We start from the raw sequence: 23,157 nt of genomic DNA on the forward strand, positions 1-23,157 counted from the left end.
CCTGAAGCCAATGGATTCAAGATAAGATCAGGCCTACCTGGGTAAATCTAAAGGAGTCTGTCCTTCAACAAAGACTACCTTGTTTTAGGGCTGGGGTAGGCGGAAGGAAACCGTCTTATCAGTACTGTCGGGGGGATTGCTCAAATGCTGTGCTTCTCTCTGATAAACAACTTACCCCACGACGAGGACCTTCCCAGCTGTTACAAAGTGTCTGGCTGGAACTCAGTAACTGCAAGCTCATTTGCTAGAAGGAGACTAGTTAGTGGAAGTCCTAATACTAAGTTGCCCTTGGATCTGAACGTTTCAGCCACAGCAAATCTCTCCATGTCCTTGGAAATTAGCACCATTACATTGGTCCTTGATTTAATAAATACTTTTGAACTATATAGCCCCTCTCCCCATTAGCTCCCACCTTCCCAACATTTGGTTTACATTTCTGTGACTGCCCGTATTATAAGGATTTTTGTTCGGTCTGTCTCCCCTACTAGATACTGAGGAGCTCCTTTAGGGGAGGTGCTGGTCACATTAGTCTCTATACCTGCAGAGCTGATGTCTGTGATGCTCGGTGGACTATTCAATATTTGTTGTATGAATTAAGTGGATTCTATATTGTCTTTGTAATATTTTGGGAAAAACCACTCAAGACCTAAAAACAGGCAACAGATAAGACTAAAACTTTTATGTAGGTTTCCCTTTGCTTATTTCAAAAAATAAACATGGAAACTGCAAACATGATTTTTAAAAATCACTGTTTTAGTTCGTAAATGGAGAATACAAGAATAGCTACATTTGCAAGACCGTAGAAGACTTAGAAAAACACTAGGACCCCAGGAACTTAATGGGCAAAGGACATGAACAGACACTTCACTGAAATGAAAAATACATAACATGAAAAACTTTCCAACCATACTAGACATTATTTACCGATTAAATTAGCAAAGTTTTAACCAAATGGTAATTCAGAAGTGACAGTGTGAAGGGGCATTCATACACTCAAGTATTGGGGGGCTATACACATGGCCATCCAGATAAGAAACCTCAAACACAGTTATACCCAAGGTATATATGTAAGACGATGTGTGTGTAGATACATATATATATATATATACACATACATACATATAAATTATCTTTAAGCTTTTCTATACACTTCTAAAAATATATATTCTAAGGAATTAAGATGCTGATTAGAATTCATGTGGTATGTATGACTTAGAAGTTAACACTACCACTTACTAGGTATGTGACCTTCAGCAAACTATTAACTTTCTGGGCTCAGTTTCCTCATCAGCGGAATGATTTCTTAAAAACAAAACAAAACAAAACAAAACAAAACTACCTATTTTACAAGGTGGGTGTAAAGATTCTATGAGAATATATATTAGGGTTTAAAACTGTGCCTAGTACAGAGTGCTCAATAAATGTAAAATCCTAGTATTTCACGCATCAGAAATCAGAAATAACCTAAAGGTTAATAATAGAAGAATGATTACAAGTATTATGATAAATCCACACAATGGTATATGACAGTCATTAAAATGTTGTTCATGAAGTTTTAACGATGTTAGAGAAATGCTTAGATTAAGAGAAAAGCATGATGTAAAATTAAATACATATATTATGTTTTCAATTATGTAAAATACGTATCAATATGTAGAAAATGATCTGGCAGAAAACGTACCAAGGTCTGAAAAGCAATTATACTGGGCAGTAGTAGAATTTGACCCAATTGCTCGTTTTTTCTTCTTTCATACTTTTCTATCATGAATCGTTTTTTTTACAATAAGGAGGGGATTACTTTTAAAATCAGAAAAACACCATAGTTTTATAAGGTTAATAAGGTAACAAACTGGTAGTTTAAAAAGCATACAAATGCCCGACTCTACACACATAAATGGTATGATACAGAAATTATTGTGACTTTCTAAAACTCAATTATGCTCTGTTGAGTTTGTAAATACAGAGCACTGTACTAACGCCAAGTAATAGAAGCAACACACAGCAGTGAAAATCCCTTGGTTGAATTTGTTTCTAAATAAGCACATGGAAGTTAGCACAAACCATGCGTTCCTGAGAGTCGGCCCCTCCCACCCCAGCCCCCACGCACCAGCGTCGGTGGCTTTGACCCAGAATTCCCTGCTAACCTTCAACAGGTTGAGGGCCAGGCAGGAGCCCCTAGAGCCATCCTCTCCCACCCCATAACCTGTCCCAGCGGCTTTTACCTCTTCCACCTGTCAAACCACAAAGTCTCACCCTTTTTGCAATTTTCAGAGAGAAGAACTGCCTGGTTGTTAAGAAGGAGAAAGATAAAGGTATTCCCCTCACTCTGAAGAAACTTTCCAGAACGCTTTTCATTTCTTCCTGCACGCGTCTCCCCACCCCATAAACTTCAGTGCCACTGCTCAACTCCTGACCTGTCAGGTTATCTTACCTTCTGATTGGTCCACAACACTACGTCTGCTTCAGTCAATCCATTTTTGCCCTTGCAACACTGTCTCTTACATATATAAGTATCTGTATATATAAATATCATCCGAGACCTCAATAGTTTTTAATAACAGTACTAGAGAGAATAAACAACCACAACTTTCAGGAGACTTCAGATGACTGTTCATATTCTTGATAAAGTATTTCTTTGGAGCGTATCTCAAATAAACTTCCTATCAATCAGCATTTTCATCTAAGCGGGACTGGGTTGGACATTACATATTTTAGCCATAATGCTAAAAAGCCATCCTAATACGTATCCACTATTCATCCAAACGTCCATCCACACTGCATTAACCACATCATTTATGACTGAATTTTTAAAAGAAAAAGTATTTAGGCAAAAACTCCCCAGATGTGACCGTGCTTTTCTGCTCTATGTGACCATCTCCACAGTGAAAGCTACCCTTACAATAACCTAGTTGTTCAATGAACCCCAAGCTTTACAAATTGATACGACACAATCTAAATGCACCATAAATTTATATTTGTTAATCTTGATATTAGAACATTTAAACATTTCAAACTACATAAAAGTATGACAAACAATATAAAATGGAAAGAAACTTGTTGACAACTTCCAAATCACTATCTCTTATAGTGCAATTAAGCAACAAGACCGCTTACTGAGCTCTCCAGAAAATGTATAGTGTTTTCAGTGGAGTGTTATCAACAAAAATCAACACAGTCCCACAAAATAACGTCTCCAATTTATTATCTTTTCCACAGTACAAATTCTTCACAAACCGTAACTTCTTTGATGTTATTCAAAGTCTGTAAACAAGTGCTTGAATCCCCACGTCCCCAACCTCAGTTTAAGCTTGTGAATGTTTAAGTCCTTCAATCAAGTTTTAACTCTTCCACATGTGTAAGGAATCAAGAGCCTTCTCTCCCTAAATTATTTGTATTTTATCATACAGCCTGCAATGCAGTAAATCACAGTGAAAGCCCTGGGAAAAACAAAACAACATGATCTTTACAGCAGGACTTGAAACTTTATAATATTAAATGCATTTAAAGAAGCTTCCCATAATAAAAGCGTGGGTTTTCATTTCCAGAAATCAAGTCAATTAGAAACCCTAGGTTCTACTTAAAAACCCATTTTGATCTAAAAGTGAAAACAGTCCCCTATCCATAGTCATTTTATAAACTCTATACAGTTTCACTTGCAGAGATTTTTTTTTTTTTTTTTTCCAGTCTGGAAAACGGTAGTGCAATTAGTTTTACTTTAAGTTATTTAGTCCAGGATGTAAATAGCTCTGTGGAAAGATGAGAAGATGGTGTGGTAAACAAGAACTTTTTGCAAGCCCATGCTGGCTTACTAGTCCATTAAAGCTTGTAAGTCCATAGTGGCTTTCAACAAAATGTTGTATATACATCACTAATAACAAAGCAGAAATAAATAGGCAGAAATGACTGTAAACTGTCTCATCTCTTAATGATTTCTCAGTAATAACTGGCTTGATGAACTGATTATATAGTCATTTAAATAAGCAGACAGTAGACAGTTGCCCTTAGGACACTCCACTGCGGCATCCAGTCTGGAGAGCCCCAGTGGAGTTACATTCCTAAAATTAAAACAACACAAAGGGAGGGGGTGGAGGACGGGAGGTAACAGTTTAAAGATGCCCCTTGAACGAATTCCATCAAGTCAGCCGGTTCACTTAGACTTCTTCTTAAAAAGGCTTTTAATTTTTGATGGCTTTTTGCTTTTCTCTCCGTGATGACAAAGATCGTGTGGGATGCTGCTTATCCTGGCGACGTGAGGGGCTTCCTGAACTGCTTTGCTGTCGTTGCCGGCGGAGGAACAGGATGTGTGGCGAGGTTTCGGCACCGGGATGCCGCTAGAGAGCTGGTTCATGCTACAGGATTTCTCCAAGATGCCATTGTACACTTTGCTGGCAGGACTGAAGATCATACTCTTCGTTTCTGTCAGACCCACACAATCAGGAGAGCCCCGCGAGGTATCTGCAGTTACCGGGGACTCTCCTCTGGATGAATCCTCTAGAGAGAGCTCATCCCGCGATATCTTGCGAGGAGACAATGTCTGGTATATCTCCAGGCTTGAGGGAGGAGACTGTTTCCTTCCAATGGAAGAATTTAAGGAGTCACATTCTGAAGCCGTGTCTGGTACTTCCCTGGATGAGAGGGAGACAGAGGTAAAATCTTAAATCAATATTTTTTAAGACTACCAGCCGACACTGTAATTAATTCTAACTAAAACAACTTCCATTTTTTAATCTATCAACATGTAAATGGGAGAAATGCTAAAATTCTGCACGCATTTTGACAAAATCGGAAACTTACTACTTTAAATAATACAACTTATCAAAGCTCCATGTTTAATATTTACATGAACTATAAAAATGGAATCTTCCAATCTAAGAAACATAACTCAAGTTACACCTTCTTCAATTGTCAGACAAATAAAAATATGTAAATTTTACAGATTTAGTAATTTTATTTCAGCTACTTTTGTGTTTTGTTTCAGTACTATTTTTTCTTTCTAAATCACACAGTTGACATTATATATTTTAAAAGATGAACTTCAGTCACTGTCTCTCCCTTTATTTTTTTGTCATTAAATTGATGAAATATATCTTCCTGAGGTAGGAAGAAAGGAATATACTAAGCTAAAATGTAAGTTCTCCCAAGTTTAAAAATGGGGGAAGGAAGCTGAGGTACAATTGAGAGGGGGGGATGGGAGGTGAAAGTCAATGACATAACACTTTTTTTCTTAAGTTTATTTATTTATTTTGAGACAGAAACAGGGCTCGAGTGGGGAAGGGCAGAGAGAGAGGGAGGGGGAGGGAGAGGGAGAGGGAGGGAGAGGGAGAGGGAAAGAGAAAAAGAGAGAGAGAGAGAGAGAGAGAGAGAGAGAGAGAGAGAATGAATGCCAAGCAGGCTCTGAACTGTCAGCATAGAGCTCGACATGGAGCTCGATCCCACAGACTGTGAGATCAGGACCTGAGCTGAAATCGAAAGTCAAACACCTAACTGCCTGAGCCACCCAGGCTCCCCAATGCTATTTTTAAAAAGGCAGACATTCAATAAATTCTCATGGATTTATCCCTTTGTGATTTTTGCCCCTGCCCCTTCTCCACAGTAAAGAGAGAAAATGAAAAGACAAAAGTTCACAACCCCAAGGCCAACATATAGTAAATGCTATCAGCCATTACTTCAAAATATACCTCTAATCCAACACTTGTCACTCCCCCACTGGCACTGCCCCTCTTTCTGAACTACCCACCCCCCTGGACTCACCTCAAGGATTGTGATGGCGTCCTAACGGGTCTCCCTGCTTCCCTTCTTGTTCCTCCCTCCTAACTACTTCTCTACACAGATGCTGAAGTGGTTTTTAAAAACTCACAGCACATCATTTACTTGCTCAAAACTCACTAACGCTTCCTCCCATACTCAGGCTAAAATCCAAAGACCTTGTCAAAGTCCACAACGTCCACAAAGCCCAGCAGGATCAGGACCACGGCGACCCCTCCAGCGGAAGGCCACCATTCCCCGTCTCATTACATCATGGCCTCCTCCTTGTTCCTCCCAACGTGCCGATCTCGTGACTCCCCCAGGGCTCTTGCACCTGCTGTTTCCTCTGCCTCCGATTTTCCTTCCCTCCATCTCTACATGGCTTATTTCTCAATGTCTTTCAGGTCACTGCTCAACTGTTCTCTCTCCAGAGAGACTTCCCCTAACCACTCTATCCAGGAAGTATTCTCTTTCTTTTTACCTTTGTGTAGCATCCCAGAAAATTCCACCACCTAAAATGATATTTTGTATTAACTTTTGATATGTCTCTCCAGAAGAAAGAAAAGTTTATGAGGACAGGGAGTCTTTCTAACTTCTGTATCCTCTGCACTGGAGTAGTGGTAAGCTCACAGTGGGTATTTAATAAATATGTGATACACCCAATGAATGAGTGAATGAATGAACAAATGGACGAGAGAGAGATGAAAGAAAAGGAGAAAAGATCTCAGATAACAGAGATCATGTCTTACTTGTTCTGATATGCACCACACATGACACAAATATTGTTCATTCTCTGAAAGAAACGGTAAGAAATAAAAAGTAGAGTCACGGTAAAAAGTAAGTGGCAAAAGGAATAAGGTGGGACAAGGAAGAGAGCTGAAGCCACAAGAGAAAGGCAAGAACACAGATGATCATAATCCACCAGCTAGAGTGAGGCCAGGACCTTGTCTCACTTGTCTTGGCAGCTCAAGACAGTGCACGGCATACGGCAAGGAACTAAGTTCATATTTATAGAGTAAATGAAATGAATGATCTCTCACCTCAGATGACCTGTGATTACTCTCATTATTCACATAGTGATATTACTTCTGACATGTTTTTTATGTTAATACCGTGTTTTAAACCTTGATCTTAGATGGCTCAATGTAACTGGTCATTTCTATGTATTTTACACATGTATGTGAAGATTGTTTCTATTACACTACAAGCTCTCAGAAGGTACAAAATCCCCTGGGCAAATAAAGACTTAAATGATGCTTTCACACAATACAGTTACACGTGCTGCAGACTTTTTAAGTGCTTTTACAATATGATAATGGGGAGTGCTTACAGAGGGCACAAGGCAGCTCAGATAAAAAGAAAGGACTCAGAAATCAATCGCTGGTAGGGAATTTTCTGTTAGCTTCCTTTTGGAGTGGATACCCATTAATTATACAGCATATATCACTGTTCCCTGAAGCTGTTCAGCTTCCAGAACCAGAAGCTGATTTAGTTAGAATTTTATAAATTTACTTCTACTCTGCTTTGTGGTTTGGCTGCTTGGTGTATGAAATTCTAAGCTAGGTTAAAAATATTTCAAAAACTGGTCTCTAAAATCTAAATAATATGTGAAAAGAATACTGATCTAAGTTAGGAGACCTAGATTCCTGTCCTGGCCCTGCCATTAATCAGCCACACAACCTTGGGCAAATCACTTAATGTAACCGGGACTCAATTTCACTGTCAAAGGAAGATAATTTGATTAATCTCTAAAATTACTTCTAGTTCTAACATCCTAACTCCAAAATAAATAATGAAGTGCTGCTTCTTCTGCATAACCAGTCAGCTTTGGAGTGCAGGAATGGTATAATCTGTGAGCATTTTTTTTTTTAGAACATATATTCTTTGGAATGTTGAGCTTAATTATGTGTACCATTTATGCTATTTTTTTCTATTTCTTTCTCACAGTGAGGAATAGGTGAATTCGTGCAAGTTTAATGCCTATGTAACAAAACTCAAGGTAAGATGTAAATGAGCATCCATGTACATAATGCAGAGAACATAAAAGACCAGTAAACAGTAAATGTTGTTACTATTACTGTTTTGTAAGGGTTCTAGTGGTTCATCATGTAAGAGACTAAATAAAGAGGAGGAAAAGTTTTCTGAATCCAAATTCTCATATTTACTGTGCATTTCTGACATTGCTATTTGAAAGGAAGACTAAACATTTCCATAAACGTGAAAATTCTACTGGACACAGAGCTCTAGCTTTCCTATTAATTTCCATAAGCCACACAAATTGGTTCTGTCAGTAAAGCCATCTTGCAGGTGGCCACAGTTTTACTGTGAAGATTATACAAAAAACTAATCAGAAAGTGGTATCCACGCAAAGCCACGTCAAATTCTCCAGCTGTAATGAGGATACAAACCTTGGACTATCTGCTCAGTAATATGCTGTAATGATCTTGGCTACTCACAAAGTTGACTCTCACTAGAGATAAAACAATCATGTGTGAAAATTATCATTTGATGACGATGCCAACTAAAGAATCACATGACAGAGAAGAGCCGCAACAGGTCACCGAGAACAGCCAGCCATTGCCTCCGGTTTTCTTTCTCATCTGAGGACAGAAGACTTTGGGGCTACATGGCTGCTAAGTGTTACAAAATCAGAAGCCAGCGTCAGTTTTCCTGTCGCTTACTGCCACACTGCTCTGAAGACAGACGTGGTTTAGGAGGGAGCCTCCGATCAGTGGGGCTCGTGGAGCACGGTGGTCCTTTGGCTGGACCATAGCCAGCAGCTGGACGCTGCTATGCCCACTTTATGCCAAGAAATTCGTGTGAACGTAATGCCCTCCTTTAAGTTCTTAACATTTTCTTCCACCTTTGACGCCTGATAATTCCTGTTCACTAGCCAAGTACTAGCACACGACAGAAAAAACCATTAAGTGGCAACAAGTATTTTAAACAGTCATATTTAATGTTTGTGTTCAAGTATATTTAAGTTCATGCCTTTGTATTTTACATATAAAACTGCTCACAAGACAAGTTTGTGCTCTGAGACTTGAGTCAATTGTGTGCAGTGGTTGGTCTCTAAGCAGTTATATGTCAGAATATCTACCTCTGCCTGTGGTGGGCGGAATTCTGAGACGGTCCCCAAGTTTCTAGCTCTGGGGTACACACACGTCCCGCCAATCATTCTATCAAACGCGAACAGAGGTGCTGCCATGAAGGGGCTCTGCGGATGTCATTAAGGCCCCACACCAGCTGATTTTCAGACAGAGAAAGGACTATCCAAGTGATGAGTGAGCCTTTTAAAATCGCTTCCAGAGATCAGAGACAGGGGGCATCACAGATTCCAAGGGACCTGTCAGAAGGCCTAGTCTCTGAAGACGGAGGCCACGCACAGCAAGGGCCACTGTGCACCCGCCAGGAACTGGCAGCAGCATGGAAGCAGCCTGAGAGCAGGCGTGGAAACTGGGACCTCCGTGCTGCAACCATGGGAGGCAAACTCTGTCACAACCAAAGGAGTCAGAAGTGGCCCTCAAGCGTCAAGGAAGAACAAAGCTGGGCAACCACCTTGCATTTGGCCTTGCGAGTCCCTGAGCAGAAATCCCAGGCACAGCAAGCTCGGACTTTGTCAAACAGAACCCGGGGCTAATAAACGGATGCTGCCCGAAGCTGCTAAGTCTGTGGTCACTCACTGTGCAGCAACAGAAAACTAATCCAACGCATCACTCCGACCCACCCACGCCCACCTCCCCACCACCCAGCCCAACATCTACTGTAGTCGATTCACTGCAATACCATTGCTTTTCAGCAGAGAAGTATATGGCCTCCTCCTCCTCCTCATTGCGATAAAGGACAGGGCAACTTGACACCGAGAGGATATCGGGATCCGGGGAAGGCAAGGAGTGCTGTGGGTGCTGAGGGTGCTGGGGGTGCCGGGCGTGGACCTGGTGAGGGGCGTGCGGAGGAAGCTGTGCGCGTGGACACTGCGGCGAGGCCGGCACGATGCTGCGGCGGGAGCGGCACAGGCTGCTGCTTCTGGCTAACGACCCAGCGGGTTTGGCCATGGTCCCTGAAACGAAGCACAAACACACACATGCACATGAGACCAGGGCTGCCTCCAGGCACACTGTGGACGAACGCGCGCGCGCGCGGACGGACACACACACACACACACACACACACACACACACACACACAAGGGAGAAGGGCCCTTACTACCCACCACCCCGGAACGGGCCCTCGCTGGGTAAGGACCTGCATTGGTCATTACCCTCCCCCATCATCTCTACTGCTTCTTGGCAAAGTTCAGAAATAAAAAATTAAAGTGTGATAAAAATGAAAGCAGGTCTAGAAAATAAACAGAAGAGAACATAAACACATGAGGCTCTAACATGAAATTTGGCATTCCTAACCACAAAGTCTTGAAAATTTACCCAAGATAGTAAATCTTTAAGTTAATAAATCAATACAGCATATTAAGGAATCTGTACTTTGTTGCAAAACTTTGTTAGTTTCACCATTACAGGATGAAAACTATTAGAAAAAAAAACAGGCTGCATTTTTCAATGGGTATCTCTCGAGATCGTGTAACTTGTTTGAACTTCAAGAAGGTTTTTTTTTTCTCATGTTTCTAGTTTTGATTTAAATTCTAGTTAGTTAAGATACAGAGCAATATTGGTTCCAGGGGTAGAATTCAGTGATTCATCGCTTACATATGCTCATCACAAGTGCCCTCCTTAATACACATCACCCATCTAAGTCTATCCCCTGCCCACCTCTCCTCCAGCAAGCCTCAGTTTGTTCACTGTAATTAACAGTCTCTTATGGTTTGCCTCCCACTCTTTAAGAAGTTTTTATTCAAGGGTCATTTGAACACTGTATACATAGTCTCCCAACCAGTTAGGCAGGGGTCAGACAAAAACTTGTTTCCTGAACACTGATGACTGTGGAACTAACCAGAAGTCTTAGATCATCTTGTTTCTGCTGCCAGTCTCTGCCTAGTCCCGTGCAAGTAGAAAACTGCCCCTACACACTTAATATCTTCATAGAATGGGCACTCCATGTCCTTGCCTTAATTGAAACCTAACACCCCGAAGTCAGAACAGCCTTCGCAAGCTGAGGCTGCTCCCCGTTGTGTATACCTCACGTGCTGCAACACCAGAACATCAGGTTGGTGGCCTTCTCATTCCCCAGCACTCTTCTCTGGAAACCCTCACTCCTACGCCCTTTTATAAAAACATGTTCTTTCTGAAGCTAACACTAAGCCTCTTGAAACTGCCATCTCTACAACCCCATTCATCCCACCTCCCAGTCATTTCCTTACCTATCTATCTTCCGCTTGAGCAATCTCATTGGGAAGACCTCCCAACACCTTAACCACTCGTGGTTTCCCCTCTTCTCCAGACATTTACACCGCCACCCACTCTTAAACCCTGTCTTGCCCTAGTCATTCAGCGCTGCTCCATTTTTGGTATTGTATATCAAGACGGCAGACGGACAACTGAGATTCGGACCATGTGTCTACCTTTCTAGTTCAAACACTCTGCTCCTTCCACTTATCTGTCCCATTCTCTACTCCAAGCTCAAGCACCTTAACTCTTTTGTGTAGTCCTTCTGTTGCCTTTATTTGCATCTTCTACATCACAATAGCATTTAAAAAATGCGGACACAATAAACCTAAAAAAACAAAATGCTAAACAATAGCAGCGACAAAACACTCGTCTCCATCCTCAGACTGTTTTTCAACTGACATTATCTCTCTTCCTCTTATGAAGAATTTCCTCTGTTACTTTCTCCACTACTTCATTTTATTTCATTCGGAGTGTAAAGTGCTCACATACAATTTCGCCACAACTGTTCTCAACAATTCATAATCTATTCCCTTGTTGCTAAATTCAACAGATCGCTCAATCCTTCCCTGACATTTGACCAGCACCTGACATTGATTATTACTCTGTCCTTCCCTTGGCTTTTCTAAATGCATTCACACACTAGGCTCCTTTTACACAACAGAATAAAGAAAAATAATAATGCAAGTGATCACCTCAAATTACACAGGAAAGAATTTGGTGAAATTTAACATCCACTGATTTAAAAGGAAAACCTTTCTTAGTAAAACAGGAATAAAATTAATTTCCTTAAAAGCAATCTACCAAAACCAAAACCAAAACCAAAAAAAAATAAATCACATTTCACGGTGGAGAGCATTCCCTTTAAAGTCAGAAATGGCAATCGTTATTGCCTGCAATCACTGCTATTATTCAACATTTGACTGGAAGTCTCAGACTAGAAAATAAGCGGGGATTGGGGGGGGGTGGACATAAGGACTGAAAAGGAAAAAAACAACTTATTACTGCACACACAAAAAAATCCAAAAGACTCATATGAGAATTCACTATTTCTGTATATAAGATACTTAGCAAAGTCAACAGCAGTTCCCTAGACATCAGCAATAAGCAATTTCACATATAATTTTTTTAAGAAAGTTAACGTGTAACTACCAAAAAAAAAAAAAAAAATCCTATGGGGATATCCAGAAATTAATCTATTTTTTTTTTTTTCAGAAATTAATCTTTTTAGAAAAGATGTGCAAGAACAGTACAGAGAAAAATTTAAATTTTACTTAAAGACATAAAAGCAAATCTCAATAAATAAAATTTATGAGTAATAACTCTTCCCAAATGCATCAATAAATTCAAAGAAATTCCATTAAAAGCTCAATGAAACTTTTTATGGAATTTCATAAGCTAATCCTAAAATTCATACTGGCCAAGAATAACAATTCTGAATTTGAATAATAAAGGACGATTTAGATCTAGCAAACCCCAACACATACTATCAAACTATAAATAGCAACTAAAGCAGAATGAAAGCAATGGAACAAAACAGAGAGCCTGTAAGCACGTGTGCACCTGTGGAGAGAAGTGGAGTTACAGATGAGCAGGGAGAGAGCAGGAATGAGGCTGGGACACCTGTTTATCCACACATCAGGAGACAGATTTAGATTCCTATCTTGCAATATGAACAAAAATAACTTCCAGGTAGATTAAAAGACTAAGGGATTAAAGCAAATCTAAAAAACTTTTAGGAGAGGAAACATCTATCATCTTCTAAAAAAGACATTAAAAAACACAAATCAGGTTCACCAATTTGTCATTAGAAATGTTCTTTTAAAAACTCATATGATTGAAAAAGAAAACAACAGAGTTCACTAAAAAAGAAAAGCCAAAGCCTGAGAGAAGCTATCTACAACCATCAAATAACCAGACAGAGAGCAAAAAAAGAGAACTATAGGCCAATATCCCTGATGAATATGGATGCAAAAATTCTCAACAGGATACTAGCAAATCGAATTCAACAACATATAAAAAGAACTATTCACCAAGATCAAGTGGGATTCATTCCTGGGCTGCAGGGCTGGTTCAACATTCGCAAATCAATCAATGTGATACATCACATTAATAAAAGAAAAGAACCATATGATCTTGTCAATCGATGCAGAAAAACCATTTGACAAAATTCAGCATTCTTTCTTAATAAAAACCCTCGAGAAACTCGGGATAGAAGGAACATACTTAAACATCATAAAAGCCATTTATGAAAAGCCCACAGCTAATATCATCCTCAATGGGGAAAAACTGAGAGCTTTTCCCCTGAGATCAGGAACACGACAGGGATGTCCACTCTCACCGCTGTTGTTTAACGTAGTGTTGGAAGTTCTAGCATCAGCAATCAGACGACAAAAGGAAATCAAAGGCATCAAAATTGGCAAAGATGAAGTCAAGCTTTCGCTTTTTGCAGATGACATGATATTATACGTGGAAAACCCGACAGACTCCACCAAAAGTCTGCTAGAATTGATACATGAATTCAGCAAAGTCGCAGGATACAAAAGTAATGTACAGAAATCAGTTGAGTTCTTATACATTAATAATGAAGCAACAGAAAGACAAATAAACTGATCCCATTCACAACTGCACCAAGAATCATAAAATACCTAGGAATAAACCTAACCAAAGATGTAAAAGATCTGTATGCTGAAAAGTATAGAAAGCTTATGAAGGAAATTGAAGAAGACATAAAGAAATGGAAAAACATTCTGTGCTCAGGGATTGGAAGAATAAATATTGTTAAAATGTCAATCCTACCCAAAGCTGTCTACACATTCAAAGCGATCCCAATCAAAATTGCACCAGCATTCTTCTTGAAGCTAGAACAAGCAATCCTAAAATTCGTATGGAACCACAAAAGGCCCCGAATAGCCAAAGTAATTCTGAAGAAGACCAAAGCGGGAGGCGTCACAATCCCAGATTTTAGCCTCTACTACAAAGCTGTAATCATCAAGACAGCATGGTATTGGCAACAGACACATAGACCAATGGGATAGAATAGAAACCCCAGAACTAGACCCACAAACATATGGCCAACTAATCTTTGACAAAGCAGGAAAGAATATCCAATGGAAAAAAGAGTCTCTTTAACAAATGGTGCTGGGAGAAGTGGACAGCAACATGCAGAAGAATGAAACTAGACCACTTTCTTACACCATTCACAAAAATAAACTCAAAATGGATAAAGGACCTGAATGTGAGACAGGAAACCATCAAAACCCTAGAGGAGAAAGCAGGAAAAACCTCTCTGACCTCAGCTGCAACAATTTCTTACTTGACACATCTCCAAAGGCAAGGGAATTAAAAGCAAAAAATGAAGTACTGGGACCTCATGAAGATAAAAAGCTTCTGCACTGCAAAAGAAACAATCAACAAAACTAAAAGGCAACCAATGGAATGGGAAAAGATATTTGCAAATGACATATCGGACAAAGGGCTAGTATCCAAAATCTATAAGGAACTCACCAAACTCCACACCCGAAAAACAAATAATCCAGTGAAGAGATGGGCAGAAAACATGAATAGACACTTCTCTAAAGAAGACATCCGGATGGCCAACAGGCACATGAAAAGATGTTCAACGTCACTCCTCGTCAGGGAAATACAAATCAAAACCACACTCAGATACCACCTCACGCCAGTCAGAGTGGCTAAAATGAACAAATCAGGAGACTATAGATGCTGGAGAGGATGTGGAGAAACGGGAACCCTCTTGCACTGTTGGTGGGAATGCAAACTGGTGCAGCTGCTCTGGAAAACAGTGCGGAGGTTCCTCAAAAAATGAAAAATAGATCTACCCTATGACCCAGCAAGAGCACTGCTAGGAATTTACCCAAGGGATACAGGAGTGCTGATGCATAGGGGCACTTGTACCCCAATGTTTAGAGCAGCACTTTCAACAATAGCCAAATTATGGAAAGAGCCTAAATGTCCATCAACTGATGAATGGATAAAGAAATTGTGGTTTATATACACAATGGAATACTACGTGGCAATGAGAAAGAATGAAATATGGCCTTTTGTAGCAACGTGGATGGAACTGGAGAGTGTTATGCTAAGTGAAATAAGTCATACAGAGAAAGACAGATACCATATGTTTTCACTCTTATGTGGATCCTGAGAAGCTTAACAGAAGACCATGGGGGAGGGGAAGGAAAAAAAAAAGTTGGAGAGGGAGGGAGCCAAACCATAAGAGACTCTTAAAAACTGAGAATAAACTGAGGGATGATGGAGGGGGTGGGAAGGAGGGGAAAGTGGGTGACGGGCATTGAGGAGGGCACCTGTTGGGATGAGCACTGGGTGTTGTATGGAAACCAATGTAACAATAAATTTCATATTAAAAAAAAAGAGAAAATATTTAAAAAAAGAAAAAAAACACTCTTCCAGATCAATAAGGAATCTTGGGAGAGATTCCATAGTAGGAATAAGCAACTCAGATAGGAAGAAATCTGAATGACAAACACTAATAAATGAAACGGTACTCAACCTCAAAAGTCACCAAGGAAATAAAAATTGTAGTAACACTTTGGTATCATATAATACTCAGGCAAGTCACAAAAGAAATCAGATTATCCCAAGTACTGGTGAGGATAGAGGCAGAAAAGCTCTCATAAACGGTGGGTATACAAAGGAACAGAGCCATTTTGAGAGCGACCTCACAATGCCTAGTAACAGCTGCCCTCCCAATGACTGAACGCGATCCATTTTCCAGGTATCCACCCAGAGACTCTCAAACTCATGCATAAAGGAGATAAAGGTAAGGTAAGGATGCTCACGGCAGGACTGTCTGCAAAGGCAAAAAAGTGCAAAGAGCCTACCTATCTCAGGAGAAAAATGGATAGACTGTGGCTTATTATCATGAATAAACAGATACACTGTGGTTAAATCATTAAACAGTTATAGTGAATTTAATGTAGTATATTTATATTTAATGCAGTATACAGAAAATTTCTAAATATATACTTGTGAGCAAAAGGAGCTGCAAAACATTACCTACAGTTTGATGAACATTTATGTATGTGTATATATATGTATATATATATATACACATACATATATATACACACACACATATATATATATTTAATTTGAGAAAGAGAGCCTGAGACAGGGAGAAGGGCAGGCAGAGAAAGAATCTTAAGCAGGATCCACATTCAGTGGAGCCCTATGCGGGGCTTGATCCCACGACCCTGGTATCACGACCTGAGCTGAAATCAAGACTCAGCCACTCTACCAACTGAGCCACTAGGTGACCCCCGTGAGCAAAGTTTTAAACAATTTTGTCTGTTGTTTACAGATACATCTGCATATAATAAAAGTAGAATAGGCTCTTCTTACAACTTGAGAAGAGTAGGAAGGTGAGGCCATGTGCTTTAGCTGTATGTATAATAGTTCATTTTGGGCAAAGAGATGAATTAAGGCAAAATATTAAAATCTGTTTATCTTTGTAGCAAGTAAACATTTTATTTTCAGTATTTATAAGTACATCTGAAGGACTTAATAATTACGAACTTTTAAATAAACTGCAACCACATTCCCACAGTGAATATTTAGCAGATACTATAAAACAGGAGAAATCTATCATCTGTTCTCCTACCCACAAGGAGCTAAGCTTTGACAATATTTTCTCTCCTTTATTTAATGTTTATTTATGTATTTTGAGAGAGAGAGAGAGAGAGAGAGAGTATGAGCAGCGGAGGAACAGAGACAGAGAGGGAGAGAGAGAATCCCAAGTAGGTTCCGTGCTGTCAGCTCAGAGCCTGACACAGGGCTTGATCTCATAACCCACGAGACCATGACCTGAGCTGAAACCAAGGGTCGGGTGCTTAACCGACTGAGCCACCCAAGGCGCCTCTCTCTTTTTCATTTATGCAAAATTAAACACAGACGGTATTATTCTGTGTACAGTTCTACAATCTTACTTTGCTTCCAACACACCACAGGCATGTTTCCTTACCGTTATTTCACTTAGACAATTTACACATACCCATGGTACAAATGTAAAACTTTTCAGAGGGCATATAATAAAACGGCCTTCATCCTGCCCTAGACTTCATCCTACCATAGCATAAGAAATTGTGCTTTCCTAACTAAGCAGAGTGCAGTATCACTGTTGTGCCACTGGGTGGAAGTAGAGCTCTCAAAGTGCAATCTTTGGCAGGAGTTCTTGTTCACAGATAATAAATTTGATCACAGAATTTCTAAAACATCATACTAAATTTAAAATCAACTTTTATACTTTTTTCAATTTCAAATTTCTCTGTATTTTACAATCACTGAAAACTTAAGGTAATTAGCCACACAGAGCTATATTTTGCCCCATCAAAGATATCATATCATATCTTATCAAAGATAAGATATCAAAAGAACTTCAAAACAAAAAAGCCAAGAAAATAAATTAGTTAATTTAGGGAACATATCTTCATCCATACTTCTGATACTGAAGAATTACGGATTCTGAGGAGGAACTGTGACTTTAAAAAGCTACAATTTTTAAACAAAATCAAATACTTACGAATCAGTGTTGCATTTGGCAAGTTTAAGGACATATAGTTCAAATAAACACAAGTTGACAATATTCCAACAGCAGAGCTGGCCCAGATCTAGGTATAACTTTGCAACTGTAACCACCCTGCAGCATGGGGCCAGTGAAATGAGCGCATTCCAGCATTCACTGCATTTATAATCTGTCCTCTCTTCCCTCCTGTTTTAAGAGTCTGGTGGCTCCCCAGCTGACTCCTGTTATCTGTCTGCCATTAAGCCTGAGAATTAAAGCCACAGAAATGAACCCAAGCGCATAGTCATTCACTATTTATCTGCAAATTTAGGGCTTTATTTCATAAAAGTTTAAAAATTAGAACTCTCTGTAAATCGTAACATCAGGAAAACTGTAACAACTGGATAGAAAAAATTCAAACTGGAAAATGTTTACATACGATTTGTCTTGAGACTAAAATTTCTGTGTAAGTTTTCAACCAAATCAATAATTAAATTCTGTTTTCCATTTTTTGGAATCTTGTTCTACCTACACTGTTTCGAAAAGTCACAAAGATTGGGAGAATGAATCAGGCAGGCAATAACAAGGATGAAGAGTTTTTCAAATGATTTCTAATATAAGAATACACCCATTTTAAATTCAAGCTCTCCAGAACTTTGCAAAAAGTCCAAATATGTATTAATAAATTCTAAAAATAATTAACAAAATCTAAAATACTTAAATTTCACCTTCCTACCAAAATGCATTCTTTACAATGTAAAAATTTTCAAAGAATGCAGCATAACAAAGCAATATAATGAAAACTGTCCACGTTAAAACCACCTTTGGCTCAATCAGTTAAGCATCTGACGTCAGCTCAGGTCATGATATCACGGTTCCTGGGTTCGAGCCCCTCATCGGGCTCCTGCTTTGTATCCTCTGTCTCCTTCTCTCTCTGCCCCTCCCCTGCTCTCTTGTGCAGGTGTGCACGTTCCCTCTCTCTCCAAAATACACAAACATTAAAAAAAGAATTATAAAAAAAAATTTTTTTTTAAAAGCCTCCTTTGGAGGCGTTCCACTTCTTAGCAACAAAAAAATGTTTTCCTTAACATAAGCACAGTTTAAGTTTTATTTAAAAGTAAAGGGATTCAGTGCTTCAGGAGTTAAAATACAGCAAGATAATACTCTTCTCAATAAAAGGACAGAATTAGAAAAGCAAACCAACAACAAAAACATACCTACTGGGAAGGGCAACTCAATTTAAGATAAATCACAGACAGGCTCAAAGTCACACAGTTGGTTAGTCAGTGGCAGAGCTAGGACCAGAACTCAAGTTTCCAAGATCTTCCCCTAATTTTTACTACAGATTAAGCTGCGATTTGAAAGGATATTTACCCTCAAAGCTGAGTACTTCACCTGTACATTATTTAGCATGTATGATGTATTACTTTATACATATGTGTGTGTATAGATATACACAGACATGCATCTGATGTATTATTCTCACATAATAAAGACAAATTATTAATCACAAGCAGAAAAAAGAGAAAATGAAGAACGAACAAAATTTTTATCATAGATTTCAAAGTCAATGAGTCATAAAAGGCATGGTAGGAAGTTACTTTAAAAACTGCACCAACTCAGGGCGCCTGGGCGGCTCAACTGGTTAAGCGTCTGACTTTGGCTCAGGTCATGATCTCACAGTTCATGGGTTCGAGCCCCGCGTCGGGCTCTGTGCTGACAGCTGGGAGCCTGGAGCCTGCTTTGGAATCTGTGTCTCCCTCTCTCTCCGCCTCTCAAAAATGAACAAACATAAAAAAAATTTTTTAAACTGCACCAAACTCTCTTTTTTGAATTCAGCACTTACCAGGAAACTGTGACACTATTGGGGGCGTATCTTCATCTAAATCATCAACTCCCCCAGCAATTGGATAGGGTGGAATGGAGACTCTGGGCATCACCACCCAGCTGTGATCAGAATACAGGGAAGAGGTCAAGCTGGGGAGGCCCGAGTTATGGGCTATCTGAAAGCCACAGATCTTCTCAATCTGTTGCCAGCGAAAAAGTCGTTCTCGTAAACAAGTTGTCAACTCGGAGAGTGCTTTCCTGTAAAAGCCAAGGTGGAAATTACTTATGGTATCAACGAGTCTTCAATATGGCACTAAAAAAGGGCAACTACATGAACAGACCATGGCAATAAACTAATTTCAAGAAGGAATTATCCGTTCTCAGAATTAGTATAAATTATGTAATTGTACGTGATTAAGTGATAAATTGTTCAGAAATTACAAATTTCAGCATAATACAAATAAACAGGTAACTAAAATAACATTCTTACTTTGCTTCCAGAATTTTGTGGTCTACCTCATCTAGGGAGGAGCTGTGTGCAACATGCAGAGTCCCAAAGACTGTACTTCTCTTCTTTTTAATCTTCTCTGCCTAGAAACCCAAGGAGAGAGAAAATAAGGTAGGTCTGGAAAAAAAAAATAACACACATACAAGCTTATTTTGTTTTGAATATATTAATAATGATGAAACCAGTGGAGAATTATATAGCCAAAATAAGGCCCTAATTTCCAGAAAAGAAAACAGATGAAGGAGAAAGCATGCTTTCCTAAGCCAATCAACAGAATTCAAAACTTTGTTCTGGAAAATTTTTCACTTATTTTGATGGTTCAGAAAAGACCCGAATCTTCTATTAAAACTAACAAAATAACATTAATTATATCCTACCGCAATGAGGTGTTAGTGAGTGAACTGAGGTTTTTTTTTTTTTTTTTTGCTAGAAATCAGATTAAAACTTAATCTTATTTCACACAATTTAATTAAGAGTCAAATATTAATTTCTAGTAACTACTAACCTGAATCAGATATGAAGAAGCAACCTGGAGGAGAAAAGCTCTGTATAAAACATTTGTGATAACGATAACAGGGATGGTTTTTAAATGACACGAAGGTCATTCTGAAAAGTATATACTTCTCTACATACAGTAATTTTACTCTACGGCCTATGATTATAAGAGTCCATTAAGATAAGTAAGTTTCAATTCACAAAAAGAAGGTACAACAAATACAGATTTTATTCATATTTTTCTCTCTTAATTGGTTAATCTCTTTAGAAATGTATTAAGTTTTGAAATAGAGTACCTCATCCTTAGCAATAGCTAACTGCATTTCAGCATTTTGTCTTTTAATATTGTAGTACTGTACTTCTACTTCATGTGTTAACTGAAGCCATTTCTGAAGTGCATCTGGGACAGACCAGCTGCTCCTGAGTTCAAATTCTTTTTCAGCCTTTTTCAGTGCCATTCGAACCTGGGAGTGAGGGAGGAAGGAAGAGTGGGGGAGACAGAATGGATGCGAGAGGGAGAGAAGGGGGGGGGGGGAGATGGATGGAGACGGAGCAAGAAAGAGAGAGAAATGTCTTTTTTTAAAAAAGATATTTATATTGAGATACATTTTAAGAAATTAAGATTTTTTTTGGTATCAAAGTTAAGAGAGAAAGCAATTTGAATTATGCTCTTCATAAACATCTTTCTCAAATCACTGAGTTTAAAACAATGTATTTCTAACATTAAAACTAAAGCTGAACTGGGGCGCATGGGTGGCTCAGTCAGTTGAGCGTCTGACCTCAGCTCAGGTCATGATCTCACGGTCTGTGGGTTCGAGCCCTGGATCAGGCTCTGTGCTGACACCTCAGAGCCTGGAGCCTACTTCAGATTCTGTCTCTGTCTCTCTCTCTCTCAATCTCTCCCCCTCCCCTGCTCATGCTCTGCCTCTCTCTGTCTCTCAAAATAAATAAATGTTAAAAAAAAAAAATTTAAAACTAAAACTGAAGTTTTAAGTGCATCTTAACTCACTAAGCAAAGCTGGAAAGCCAAAGGGTAGAAGGGGTTTACATAGATCTTAAGCTGTATTATTTAGTTTTTATATTTTATAATAGCCAGACTCACCAGAGAGAAGAAAATGCCAGGCACGTACAAACCAAAACTGATGTTTTTCTCATAACGCGGGGCTTGTTTGTGGAGAACACAAAGAAGTATCCGAAACACAGTGAAAACACTTGTCCTGGTGCCCCTTCTAATGTTCCCAGAGGGCACTACTGTAAGCTATCTACATGGACCATTTTTGAAGGTTTTCACATCTTCTTCATGGTTACTTATTTCTCACTATTACAAGCACGTCTGTCCATTACAGTCTGTTTCACCTACTTCTACTCAATTCACTGCTTCTAACATACCAGAAAGTAGATAAATCAGAACTGGCAGACCATGTGTAAATTTTAAGAAAATAGGTTCTGAGTGAGCCTCTGCTTGATGTTTCCATGAGAAACTATACCTAGGCTTCAGGGTCAGGGTGTCAAAGTCTTCCTTTGACTGCCCTTTAGGAGAGCCAGACAATAAACAGTTAGAAAACTAAAATGCTTAGTGCATCAGTTGGTATTAGATGCTAAGGAAAAAACTCTTAAAGCCTATGAAAAGAACACAGAAAGAAAAGACAATTCATTCTAGAAATGATTCATCTGAAAACTAGCAAGAGTTCAAGCTAAAGGTATGTAAAGACACACAATAGAATATAAAGAGTTATGTACCTACTCAAGACCTTGAGACAAAGTCACAAATGAACTGGGGAGCATCCCACTTCTGGAGCACCGTAACTGCAAATTATCTTCCTCAAAGCCAAGTAAGGTCACTAGAAACTCCACTCCGAAACTCATGTGCAGAACAACGTCTGATCTGAACAAACCCAACTTACTTAAATAAACTTTACTGTGTGCCAGAATAAACTAATAAGAGTACTGTACACAAGTTTGTTCTGATAAAGAAAAGGAACAGCTGTCAGATACTATAGAAAGCAAAGTATAAAAAGAAGTATTTTTTCAAAACTCCAATATTAGAAAACAAAATCACAATGGGGCACCAAGCAGACAATCAGAAAGTGAGACATTACTCCCTGAAAGCAAAATCCTAAGCAACACGTGCCCGACACATTTCACCGTGCCATGAGCGTGGGACAGTACTGGCTTCCACTGGCTGGCTAAGCTGTGTGGCATCCCTTGTTCCTCCGGAAGACAGAGTCGGAGGCCAGGTCCCGGAACGTGGAGCTCCATATACCACCACCAAGTCTGGGTCAGCAGGCCCTCTTTCTCACGAGACTTACACTTGTCAATCTTCTAACGTTTCTACACGATTTTCACCGCCAAGGAACTAAACAGGGAACCTATTTTCAAATTTCACTCAAGTTTTTCTCTTTAATCATAAAGATTTATGTTATGTCCATACATTTATTTCCCCTAAAAGAACTCAATAAATGCATGTAACATATAATGATTATATTTCTAGCATTAACTGAGGCTGAAATGCTTCGATTGACTGTCAAATAATGTTTCAAAATTTTAAAAATCAGGACCTGCCAGTAACAGCAACTATTTTAACTATTTTCTCTGCTATTATTCATTAAGTTTATCATTTGACGTAAATTCCAGCCTTTAGTTCGAATTACATGGTTATGCATAGGGGCATGGACCCAGTAAAAATTGAGTAATTAAAAGCTTTT

At 39.1% G+C, this 23,157-nt stretch overlaps 1 protein-coding gene across 4 annotated transcripts in view; it reads right to left on the reverse strand.

The window, feature by feature from the left end:
• Positions 1 to 2,100: 2,100 nt before the first annotated feature.
• The window catches only part of STIM2 (stromal interaction molecule 2), a 151,500-nt gene continuing 130,443 nt past the window's right edge, over positions 2,101 to 23,157 (reverse strand). For 2 of the 4 annotated variants that reach the window (XM_042984814.1, XM_042984813.1), the window contains 6 exons: positions 20,749 to 20,916; positions 20,463 to 20,486; positions 19,940 to 20,040; positions 19,469 to 19,707; positions 9,532 to 9,805; positions 2,102 to 4,625 (listed from right to left, as the gene is read on the reverse strand). In XM_042984814.1, coding sequence (XP_042840748.1) covers positions 4,148 to 4,625; positions 9,532 to 9,805; positions 19,469 to 19,707; positions 19,940 to 20,040; positions 20,463 to 20,486; positions 20,749 to 20,916 — 1,284 coding nt within the window. In that variant the 3' untranslated portion in view covers positions 2,102 to 4,147. Of the gene's footprint in view, positions 4,626 to 9,531; positions 9,806 to 19,468; positions 19,708 to 19,939; positions 20,041 to 20,462; positions 20,487 to 20,748; positions 20,917 to 23,157 lie in introns of all 4 variants that reach the window. The other 2 variants (XM_042984811.1, XM_042984812.1) reach the window with 2 other exon arrangements.

This window comes from Panthera tigris, chromosome B1 (assembly GCF_018350195.1).
Source record: "Panthera tigris isolate Pti1 chromosome B1, P.tigris_Pti1_mat1.1, whole genome shotgun sequence".
Classification (NCBI taxonomy): domain Eukaryota; kingdom Metazoa; phylum Chordata; class Mammalia; order Carnivora; family Felidae; genus Panthera; species Panthera tigris.